Source organism: Lycorma delicatula, chromosome 1 (assembly GCF_047948215.1).
Source record: "Lycorma delicatula isolate Av1 chromosome 1, ASM4794821v1, whole genome shotgun sequence".
Classification (NCBI taxonomy): Eukaryota; Metazoa; Arthropoda; class Insecta; order Hemiptera; family Fulgoridae; genus Lycorma; species Lycorma delicatula.
In genome coordinates this window covers 398,771,433-398,784,545 of record NC_134455.1, presented here as the reverse complement: position 1 = coordinate 398,784,545, position 13,113 = coordinate 398,771,433, and the positions used below count along the sequence as shown (strand labels likewise).

Genomic DNA, 13,113 nt, shown 5'->3' with positions numbered 1-13,113 from the left:
CGTCTCTGATCTTCTCCCTAAATTTTCCAAGTTACAGCACCATAAATAAAAGATTAAATACCAGGGTCTTCAGAAGCCTCAGTTTGTTGTATGTGTTTGTAGCATGATCTTTCCAGATCGCAGTTAACTTTGATACAGCATCTCTAGCTATATTTCTTCAATCATCAGAGTCCAGGAAAATAAATTTCTGCTCTTTTACACTCGGCTAACAATTTGTTTGTAGAAGTGACTCATCATATTAATAAATATGATCTTTATCTTATCTAGGTTGACCGCTAAACATATTTTTCATTTTCTCTTAACTCGTAGTATGTCATTTTGAACTCAATGCAACAATTTTAAATCTACACACATTTTATTTAATAAAACTAATATGTTATAAATAAGAATATTTGAGTTTGTTGACAGTGAATTATCAATTGTTTTAGGTACTATTATTTTCTGTCTGTCTGATAACTATTTTTATTCTATTGTTTTCTTCATTCAAGTGTATCTGAATAAACAAATTTCATTGTTATAAATAATTGAAAATCAATTTACTTAAAGTGTAATATACTAGGTTCGCGTAAAATTAAGAAAGATCTACTTTTTTTTTACAACGATGCAGTATTAAGATTTCAAATATGTATGTAAATAAATAATATCGTTAATAAAATTTTCAATGAAAAGTTTACGCTAAAAGAAAATGATTGCCATTACTTGTCTCATAATATAATCATTGTCAATGACAGGTCATTGGCATTGTATCAGACAAGACTGTCATTGTCACTGCTGTTTTCACTGTTGTATCACGTGACCATGAAGTAGTTGTAACCTTCAACACCAGTGTTACAGTCTGCTTTTCCTGTCTACAGAAGGTGTTGTTAATGAAAAACTAATAAATCTGTTTATATCATTACTTTTTAGAAGTACTGAGACGATAAATTTTAAATATAATTCAAGCATTAGAGTATATAAAAAATTAAATGAAAATTGTACTTGTGCATCGATTGATGCACTGAGAGTAAAATATTTTGAATAAAAAACTGAATGAAAAACTATGTAAAAAAATAAGAATTAATTATCGTTAAAGAAAACAAAATTTTTAAGAACAAACATAGCTTCTTAAAAACTTTTTTCTGTGATATTATGGTGCAGTATTTACATGTTATAAAATATTACAGTTATACACTGACAGTGTGTTGAGGTTTATTATTTTTTATATTAAAGTAATAACAATTTGATTTTGGATACTATTTACCGGTTGAATAAAAGCATTTTAAATACTGAAATAATACTTCTTAATTCGCGGTAATATACGATTTTTAAAAAGAAGTGAGGAGAAAAATATCCATACAGTGCTGCTACGTGTGGACATTACTGGAAACTGGTATGGGAGTGGCGCCGAACCGGAATTATTTACTAATGCGCAGGCTCGCATTCCGAGGTCGACTCCTAGAGCCGTGTATCGTATGCGTCAGAAAATGTAAAGACAGAAGCACGATTCAGAGTCCAGTGAAACAGTGTTAGGGTTAGGTGTGTGGGTGAGTGTGTCGGAGGGGGTTGATTGTTTATTTTGTTATTTTTGGGGGGGGATTTCTGTTACGCATATTTTTTTTTTGTTTTGTGTTGCTTACGTAGGGAATGAATTAAAATGGCTTTAAATCAAGACGTGGAACAACTTAAATCAAACTTGGTAGTGCGAATTGACCAAGATTCAGACTCTGAACTTCAGGCACTTTTTGACACTGTTCTAAAACCGGATTGTAAAAGACCTTTGCAGGTGCCTTTACGGATGCGTAAACTCCCTAATTCGTTTTTTAATCCTCCTTCGACAGGTTCAAAGTCCCCTTCAGTGTCGTCCATTTCACATAGTCGCGAAAATTCCGCCGATTCTGCTTTCGGTACAACAACTACGACTACATCCACAGGTCTTCAGGTGAACCATCCGCGAGCACATAGTTCTCCTGCCTCGCTTCAACAAACATACGCTTCTGCTCAGCAACAACAGCATCAGCAACATTTAAAACAACGTAGTTACGATATAACTGCGTTGGACGAATTGGGACCTTTACCTCCGGGTTGGGAACAGGCTCGTACTCAAGAAGGACAAGTGTATTATCTAAAGTAAGTAATTTTTATTATCAGGGGTTTAATTTGAGTAGTTAATTCATAAGTGTGTTAATTGTTTATTTTCAGATTGCTTGAGTAAAATGGCCAGTTCTATTAATACATTATACGAATAAATAACATTTCATTAATTTTTGTCCGCTATAGAACTTATTAAAGCTTACACAAAGCTAATTTACTACCGATGGAAATAAGTTTATGAAGTCAATCGTTTTAAAAAAAAGTAGAATACCGTACATTTATTAGTTATGGTAGAATATTTATTTTACGAGATTAATTCGTGACGTAAATAGAATGTTAGAAATGGTTGTAACGGCGCACGTAACATGATTCAATCGATCCATCAATCATAAGTATTTAAATGTGTTAATTCTTTCACGAATTTACGTTAGAACTTAGTTAAATTACAAGTTTTGTAGCTTTTACGTAATTAATAGAGAAATTGTTATAATAATAAAAATATTAGTCTGATATCCTTTCTAGTTGCCGTTTCGTAATTTGTAACTGTAATTGCAAACGGTACAGTGTTTGTTTTTGAAGAATCTTTTTACGGCCCGTTAAATTTTCGCGCTTCACTTCGGCCGTAAAACTTTTTTGACACTTACGTGTTGTACCTGATTGTGTGCAGTGGTTTTATTTATGATCATGTTTTCCTTGAAGGTAGAATTTAACAAAACCTTTATATTATTATTGCTGCATTTTTTGTTTTCATTAGGCAGTTTATTAAAATTATATTACTTGATTTGATCGATCTTTAGATTTTCTTTTATACCCGTGTATTTTTCGTACTTAAATTAGTTGCCTACAATCCCTAAAGGTTGTTATCTACTTTTTTACATCATAATAACAAATAAACTGGTGTACCTCTGAAAATTGTTTTTAACTAAATAAATATTTCCGAAATAATAATATTGAAATATATGATGGGTTCTTTGACTAATATATATGTATGTTATAAACGGTGATATGTTTTATCAAACCTATGATACAGAAGTGAAGGGTAAATTTTTTATTATAAAAAGCAACTATTTAATGAGCTTTAAGTAGATAGATAAAAATATTTACTTCCAAAATGCTTACGCTTTACAGTATGAAGCCTTGCATAAAATTTAGACTTTTAATTTACACATAAATTTTAAACTGATAACCAAGATACAATGAGAAACATCTAAGCCGCCTGTCAAGTTGGCAGATATTAAGTTCATATTTTCAGTGATTAGTCTACTTATTACGTAAAATTAACTGGAATAAAAGTACTTTAATAACAATTATAGTTTAAATTAAGAGGTAATAAAATAATATTTTTTATAGTAATATTATATTTTATGTCAGTATTATTCAATTAATTATCATTTATTTAATAATAATTATACATAAATTATAAGAATATAATTTGAATTAGGTAATTATAAAGTTGGATCAAGAAATAAGTAAATAAAGGGGAACTAATAGTTAAATTTTTCCATGAGGAGTTTTCTATATTTTAATGTTATTTTAAGAAAAGACTAGTAGCACAATCCAGTTGCTGTCATTTTATAATTCCACCTCTTCTTTTCTTTCAAATCTCTTGCCTAAATGTCTTGTTTTAAACTTCTCATTAATTGGACAGACTAAAATGACATACCGTTTTGTAACTTAAATTTACCAAAGAATATTTAGATAGATTTTAAGTTACACATTTTGTACATATTTTGTTGTTTTTCAATCTCAGAAAATTCAAATTTAACAGCTCACCTTCTACTTTAAAAATTAAGCTTAATGAGATGTATTTACATATGTAAATACTATTTTCAGACTAATAATTAAATTCTTCAAATAGTATTATTAAATATTAGCTTGAATGATTGTACTTTTACTATATCCAAACAATTCCTTATTTATTTAATTGTTACTAATTATAAAAAACCTTTTTTTTTGTACATGTATTTTGACAGAAATTGCAGTATTGCTTCTTCTATTTTCATTATATTTATCAGTGGATACAAGCATTATTTAAAAAAAAAATAATAATTTTTTTTTTCATACTTAAACTATCTTATGTAATTTATCTTAAGCAAAGTTGTGGTTGATGTCTTACCATGTTTATTACAACATTTTGTAATGAATCCAAAGAAGCATAATAAATATTAAAATTCTCATTTACATTCAAGCCAACAAGTTTTGGCAACTATGTTGATCATTGTTTATTTACATAAACATAAAAAGGGGACACTAATTTTATTGTATAACTAAAAGTATTTATGCCTAAAAGCATAGGCCTAAAAAAAACCTAAAAGCATGCAGACTTACACTTTATGTTTGTAATTTTATTTGTGTGGTTATTTTTTTATTTGACTTTAACTGCATTTATTTGTTATTAATATGATGTGAATGCTTAAGTTTTAGTATTTGTTGAGATTTTGTTGTTTGATCTTCATAAGAGGCTATTTCTTTTTGTACATATTCTTTCTTATTTATATAATGACAAGAATGAGAAATGCTCTTTAATAATATGATGACAAAACTAAAATTTCAATTATCAAGTCTTCTTTAAGAAACAGCATCATATGATTTAAATTGTACTTATAAATACTCATGAATATTCTTTATAATTACATCTAAACATAAAAAAATTAAAGCATCATTTTTTGTTTGTTTTTATAATTAGATCTAATATTAACCGTTAATCCAATTAAAATTCTTTGAATTTTGTTTTATTAAAGAATAAAGGATCATTTTGTTGGTTAGGTTAGAATATTATACTTGGTAGAATTTTATCTCAAAAAAAGAAATTGCAAATATGTTTTCATAAAAGAAAGAGTTACAAATGTCATGATTTTGCAACTAATTATGCCACATTTTTAAATTTAAAAATAAATAAATAAAAATATTGTGATTTGTTGAAAATAGAGTTTTTGGTTTTAAAACTATTTTGGGTGTTTAAAGTGTGCTTATTAATAACCTTATGTGGGAATTTTTTTTGTTGTGTTTTTTTATTTTATTTTAGTGTAACTTGAAATATTCATTTTATATTTTGTTAATAGAGTTATTATATAGTAATTCTTTTGATATATGAAAATTAATCATGTTGAATTTAAATTGAAGATTGATATTAGAAAATTTGTACTACATAATGAATGTTTTATTTAAAATTTGAAAAATTGCACTTGGAGAGCTGTTACATAAAAAAGTAAGTTTGAAACATGCAAAGTAACCTGTAACGTATAACTGTAACAGACATCAATTAACAATCGTACAAAATTTTTCCAACAATTTTAGGAAAGGTTATAGTAAAGTAAAAATAGGCTTTTTAGAAGAAATTAATAATAGATGCAGTGAAACTCTGGGAAATTACTTGTGACATTTAATTTCAGAAACTGAAGAGTTTTGAGTGCCAGGTAGGGGTGATTTTTATTTTATAATAGTTTTTCGTGAATAACTCAAAAATTATATTGGGTAAAGCGTGCAATTTTTCCCCTGAAAATTCAATCAAATTTGTGATAAAAGCTTTTTTTGATGTATTTTCCTCTTTTTAATCCTTTGAGTCTGTTACTTTTTGTAAATAAATTTTAACAAATCCTTGGCTCAAAAATTGTTTTTAATAAAAGTTGTAGGTCTCTCGATTCTTGACAATTTATTTTTTTGTTTGACTGTCTTATCAAACTTGACAAGAATTATGTTTGAAAGTTTTATGGAATTTTCACCTCTTTGTAAATGGTTATTCTTTAGCGCTTCTGTTTCTTTAAGACATCTATTTTGACTTTCTGTCTTTAAAATAGACTGAAATATGATAGTTTAAATTTTTTGTTGAATTTTCAGCCTGTGCTGAGTTATAATATGTTATGCTTAGTTTTTTTATTGGAAATAGAAGTAATTGGAAAAAAAAAATTTTATCCGTATTGTTATAATTATAAGAAAACATCAAAGGAAATACGAGGGGCACTCAAAAAGTTATCTACGTACATTAGAAAGAGTGATGGAGAGGTAGTGTTATTTTTATTTTTAGTATCTTGCACTTCCGCACACTTGCTTCATTTAGCCTACACAGAGATTATGCCAGAGTAAAAAAAAAAAAGTTTATTTTGCTCCTCAAAATACTCTGGAACGCCTGCTTTCAATTCATCATCGTTGTGAAAACAGCTAAGGTTTTTCTTGAGGTTTCTGAACAGGAAAAAGTCATTGCGGGCCAGGTTTGGACAGTAAGGAGGATGAGGGAGTTCTTGAAATCCACATTCCCTCATAGTTTTCTTTGCGATGTGCGATGAGTGGACTGGAGCATTGTCTTGCAAAAGCAAGTCATCTTTGGTTAGCTTTCCTCGCTGTTTTTCCTTTGTTGCTGCCCATACATTCTGAAGATATTCAGCGTAGACATTGCCAGTGATAGTCTGTTTTCGCTCCATGTATTCAAACAACAGAATTCCCTCACTATTCCAAAAAATTGTGACTATAATAATTCCAGCCGATGTCTGGGTGTTCAATTTTTTGGGTGTTGGGGATCCTTTGTGTTTCCACTGCTGCGTGGACTCTTGTTTGGTCTCAGGATCCCAGTGATGAACCTGTGTTTCATCACTGGTCACCAACCTTCTGAAAAAATTCATAGGATTCTTTCACACAGCTGAAAGTTCTCCACACTCAACTGCGCATGACATTGCCTTTGATGTGAGATTTCATGGGAACCTTTGAGAACTGACTTTCGTCATGCGTAAATGGTCATGAAGTAAGAATACTTCGTAATAGTTATTTCAGACACACCTCATATTCTGTAGCAAGTATTGTAACTCTAACATGCCTGTCATCCATAACCATCTGTCCACGTTCTGGCAGATGTCGGGTGTGGTTGGTTTCAAAGGTCTTCTGCTGCGGGGGTCATCTTTGATGGATTTCCTGTCTCGCTTACATTGTTTGGACCGGATTTTCGCTTGGTATTGTGAAGGGGCATTATCCCCATACATTGTCACCATCTTAGTTTATGATGCTCTCTTTTTTTTTCTGTTTAGCCTCTGGAACCACCGTAAAGTATTACTTCAGAGGATGAGTCAGGTTGACCATTTCTGAGACGTGTGGTTAATTGAAACCTAACCGTCAAAGAACACCCCGGTATTCACCCCAGAACATAGTAGAATGTAGTAGTAGAATATCCTGGATCAAGTATTCAAATTTGTGTAAAAGTAACTGCCTTTACTAGGATTTGAACTTTAGAACTCTCGACTTTGAATTCAGCCGATTTGCGATGAAGAGTTAACCACTAGATCAGCCCGGGCGGGTGATGTACGTTTGTTGGCCTGCTGTTTGCTTGATATGTCTAAGATTGGGTAGACCAATTTGGATGAAATTTTGCACAATGATTTGTATATATTGGGCATTGATGCCATTTAATTTTGGTCTTGGAATGAGCAGGGGAAATGCAAATCGTGTAAGTTATGTTGTTTAAAATTTTACTCTATAGTTGGGTAACCCACTGGACCGGTTTAGTGTGGTTAACTCGTTATTGCAAATAAAGTCACAACTGATTTTCGAAGTTGAATGTTCTGAGGTTCAAATCCTAGTAAACGTTAGTTAATTTTATGCGAATTTGAATTCTAAACTGTGGTGTTTTTTGGTGGTTGGGATTCAATTAACCACAAGGTTTGCCTTAGCTGTACAAGACTACATTTTATTTACATGTCATGTACATCATCCTCATCTGACTGGGCTGTGAGGGGACTGCTTATTGTTCACTAGTTGAACAGATTGTAATGTACACATTAGGTAGTTAAAATATTTTTTGGCGATGTTCAGTTTTATATAATTTTTTACTTTCAGTCGCATTCTTGTATTAATTGATGTGTCAATTTGGTTTGTATTCAAATAATTTAATTTAGGAGTGGGTGAACAATTTTTTTGAGATTTTACGTTACCATTTTTGAATAAGGTTCACCGATGACATTTAATTTTGATTACAATTTGTCAGGGGGGTTAGGAATGCTCTAAACTACTGCTATGTTGTGACGTCACATGTGAGCGGTAGAATTTAAATAAATAAATAATATTAAAGTGTAAAAAAAATAATTCGAGCTGGCTAGGATTCGAACTCGATCACCCGGTTCAGTCGGTGGTTGGTTCCTTAACACGCGCAGCCACAGCAACTTTCCAATCACATAAGCGAAATTTGTTCTATGTAAAGTTGTGAAATTACATTAGTTTAGTTACTGCCGACCGTCTTCGCTTTAGTTACAGTCATTGAATTAAATAAACGGAAAAATAATATATTTAAATAAAATTATTAATATTTTTTTTTTAATAATATTTTAATGCGTATCCCAAAATTTTACCCAAAAGAGTAGAATGGTTTTTTTAATATAAAATTCTTAACATATTTAGTTTAATTTTATTTTAAATCTTTGAATCCTTTTATTGTTGAATATGACCTAAAAATAATTTTATTTAGTTTTTCACGTTTTAGGGTTGAAATTATGAAGAAAAGTTTTCTTTTATCGATATGCGATGGTAAAATATTAAGTCGGTCGTTCTTTTTTTCGTATTAAATCGATAGTTTATAATTTTAATACAGTAATTTATGTTTGTTCTTCGGTCAATCCAAGATCGAATAGATTTGTGTTCCAGTTTTGTGCAGCGAGAAATCTAAAGAGTGCGTGTATATTAAATGCGTGTAATATTTTACAATACTTAGGAAGAATGTTCAGCGTTTCCAATAAAATGTTTATTAATTAGTTACGGAATTAGACAATCAATTAATTATTGAATTACTCTTTTTAGTTATTACTTTTTTCTTTAATTATTATTATTGTTGCGAAAGGTAATTTGCAACGCTATCTTTATCTTTTTATTTTGATTTAATCAAATTTGTTATCGTTCATTAATATTGAATAATCGTTAATTATGTTATCCAATAAACTATATTAAGGAGTTACAGAACTGCGGTAATGCTTGCTAATGAATTAATATACTTTGTTTGAGGTTTAGTAATTCTGATTGTTATCGTAAATTATTACAGTAATAATATTTGATTGTAGGAAGTAATAATTAATGTTTTTTTTTTGTTTTTTTTTTTTTTTTACATAAATGGCGAATAATATGTTTGAACTACAGAATTATAAAAGAAAAATTTTAGCAGAATTGCGTTTTAATAAACGTGTTGTTTTTTCCTTTTATTTTAATCAAATCGATCTCCGCGGCGAAATGGTAGCGTCTCGTCCTTTCATCCTGAGGTCCCTTGGGTTTGAATCCATCGGTCAGGCATTTTTCATCCGCAAAAAAATTCTATTTCTCACGCGCAACAAGCTGCGAAAGCTTATATAGCAAAAAAAATCCAAGGAAGCGCGATAAAGGCAACAAAACTATTTTTAAGTGACTAAAAACAGTACTTTATTAAAATAATTTTGTTTAAATTTGATTTTTTTGCTTCCCGTGCGTCGTGTACGTAAATATATATTTTCAATAAATTTTCATTAGTGCCTTCTTAATTACGTAATATTTTGTAATTATTTTTTTATATTTAATATATACCTTAACATTATTTCATATGTTTAAATAGTAAATATGTATTTAAATCGCATCTATTTTTATGTCCCCCGTCTAGATTGCGCTATAGCTGTAGAAGGGAAAGGATTGTAATCGCTCCAATTTGGGCATACGCGGTTTTCACCGGATCTTGACGTTTTGACAGCTAAATAACCCAAAAAACCGGATGCAAATTTTCCGGATTTTATTGTACGTCTCTGTGTATAAGGTGCTGGCCTCTAAATCACATCATATCTCCAGAACTGCTGGACCGATTTTTATCAAACTTGGGTAGATACTTCTTTACGCGGGGAGATTGATACCGTTAAATTTTCAACGTAAAAGATCAAGGTGTGAGACTGTAGAACAAGGTCATCCTCAGTATTCCGAGATTTTGCCGAATTAAGAACGTATTTTTTATTGGTAGATTTGTTAACAATTAAAAAATAACAATATTTGAAAAAAAAAAGAAGTATCAAAATTGTATTCCCACACAAAAAAAAAAAAGCTTAAACTACTGCTATGTTGTGACGTCGTCACAGGTGAGCGGTAGATTAAATAAAAAAATAATATTTGAAGTGTAAAAAAAAAACTCAGTCTGGCCGCGTCTCGAACTTGATCGCCTGGTTGACTTTGTATCTGGTGCGTTAAGCCTCGCGGCTACACCAGTCTGCCGACCCGTACATGCGTAATTTGTTCTATATAAGTTGTGAAATTACATTTCTTTGGTTGGTGCCCACCGTCGCCGCTAGTACCGCCACACCCGGTATCAGCGCGGGCGATTTAGTTAGAATCATTGAATTAAATAAACGAAAAAAATTTTTTCAGCGGTATGTACACAGAAACAAATAGATAATCATTTTTTACTATTAACTTTCTCTTTCGCCCTTCCAGCGTGTTTTTGAAAAGATTTGCCGATCAACGAGCCCTTGCTTTCCACCATCTTCTGATCGCTACTGAAAAAACAACTAAACCGCTCTCGTATTCCTTTCACCAACTAAACTAGAAAAGGGAACGTTCCGGTGTTCAAAAAACTACCTTTCACCAGCACGCCACTGTTGGTACTGCGGGAGCGGCAGTTCTCTTTCTATGTACCTATACAGGTACATAGGAAGCTGCACGCGTGGAAGGTTTCATAGGACAACAGTCAAACATCACGCCGCTGGAACTGTAAAACGCACAGTTCCACACAAAGATTTTTGTATCTTTTTCATAAACTGGGTGATGACTACTGACATTAAGCATAAGGATTATATATTGTACAAGTATAAAGAAAGAATTAAAGAAAAAAGGACTCATTATATTAAATGTTATCGATAATATCAAGTGAAAATAGGGAGTGCTGCAGTTCCACAGTGCCTATACGCGAGCCGCAAACGCGTGAAACGTTCAGATAGTTTTTGCTCGATTTTTCGACAGTTTATTTAAGTATTTCGATTATTTTCATTACGCGTCTTTTTAGGGATTTCATAAGAAAGCTACTTATTGTAATGAGTACCGTGATTCGACTTCGGGAAAATTTTCCACTTATTTTCGCGTTTCACATCTCCCAAACTCCTAAACCACCGTCGCTTCAAAAGTTTATATATAAATATATTTTTTATTTCTCTTTTTTGTCGACGTGATAACTGCCGTAATTTTACGCCAATCATTTTAAAATTGATACATAAAATATAACGAGCCAATATCTCGGACAAGTTCGTTATCGGGCAAAATCGAAACATAGGGGTGGAAATCGGGGGATATTTTCCGAAAAAACAAAATATCGTTATAATTTTCTTATTAAGTAAAATATCGAATTCGTTTAAAGTTCCTTATATTCTTTGGATAAGGGCCTAAAAGTTATCTAAGTAAAGATTTTTGATATCACCAACCATTGGCCCATAGGGTAGAAAAAATGGGGTTTTGAACTCACAAAAAAATCATACCTCCGTTAATAGGTACAGTATCGAATCGGTTTAAAGTGGTCGTTAGTCCTTTAAATATTACTTAAAAATTTTATCTGAAACAATTTTTGATATGACCAACCCTTACGGCAAGGGATGACAAAACCAAAGTAAACAGGAAAAACAAAATACCGTTTCTGTATCTGACATCGGTAGACGTACTGTATATCGAAACAGTTGTCATTTTAGGTAGATTTCATAAGAAAGCTACCTACTATAATGGGTACCACGATTCGAATTCCGGACAATTTCCACATATCTTCGCGTTTCACATCCCCCAGACCCCAAAACCACCGTCAGCTCAAAAGTTTATATATATTTCATTTTCTTGTGATCACAATAACTGCCGTAATTTTTTACCAATCACTTTTAAATTGTTCCGTAAAAATAACTCGTTTCAAAATCTCAGTCAAGTTTATTAATGGCCAAAATCGGACCATGGAGGTCGAAATAAGGGAGCTTTTTCGAAAAAAAACAAAATATTGTTATAACTTTCTTATTAAGTAAAATATCGTATTCGTTTAAATTTCCTATTATTCTTTGGATAATGGCCAAGGGGTAGTAAAAATGGGGTTTCAAGGACAAAACAAAATCCTTAATAGGCACAGGAATCATAAGGAAGTGTTGATATTTAGCAGTAGATTGTAGTCTAATGAGAAAACGTGGAAAGTAATGTTTGATGGGAATCCGTGTTCGCTTACCCCTGTTTTGTCCCGGTGAAATCTACTTCCGGCGTGCCGAAAGGAATGTTTTTTTTTTTTTTACATAATATTTTATATTTTCTGAAGTATTTTATATAATTAAATTTTCAGAAGTGTGATTTTTTTTTAATGTATTCGTTAAGTTATCGAAGGAAATTCCATTATCCTGACGAGAGGGTGGTCGGTCCAGGGTAACCGTGTCATTTTCCGCTTTCAAGTGCAACATTAATAGAAAAATTAACAAAGATTTATTATAGTTTGTGTTAAGTTTTTGACGATAGGCTTAAGATTTTGCAGTTTTATTATCCAATAGTAGTTGTTATCTATTTACTGTATTGTTAAACATTACATTTTCATGCGGTAGTCACATTCCCGTTCAAAGTCTCTGTTCGTTTGTGTTTTATCTTATTCATTTTTGACTTGTGTCCTCTGCAACTTTTATTTTAATCCGAAAACAGGTTGTCTGTTAGTTTATATTTTATATTTATTCAAGGTTTTGACCCTCGTCGGTCGATTAATTTAATTTCCACCGATTAATTGTCACTCTTCGATTTATAAGATTAGGTCGTTTACAAATATACGTATTTCATATGTCTTAATATAATACATTATTTTAGTTTAAATTATTCGATCGTCAAAACTAATTACTTATCGATTCTAAAATATATCTATTTTATGACACTATGTGTAAAAATATCTAATATTTTATTAAACATGGCTCGTTGCTATGATTATTATATTTTTTTTTTTGTCTTCAGTCATTTGACTGGTTTGATGCAGCTCTCCAAGATTCCCTATCTAGTGCTAGTCGTTTCATTTCAGTATATCCTTTACATGCTACATCCCTAACAATTTGTTTTACATATTCCAAACGTGGC

At 31.2% G+C, this 13,113-nt stretch overlaps 1 protein-coding gene across 2 annotated transcripts in view; it reads left to right on the top strand.

The window, feature by feature from the left end:
• The first annotated feature begins 1,520 nt into the window (after window positions 1-1,520).
• Window positions 1,521-13,113, top strand: part of yki (Transcriptional coactivator yki) — a 277,584-nt gene continuing 265,991 nt past the window's right edge. For both annotated transcript variants that reach the window (XM_075353941.1, XM_075353940.1), the window contains exon 1: window positions 1,521-2,106. In XM_075353941.1, coding sequence (XP_075210056.1) covers window positions 1,634-2,106 — 473 coding nt within the window. In that variant the 5' untranslated portion in view covers window positions 1,521-1,633. The remainder of the gene's footprint in view (window positions 2,107-13,113) is intronic.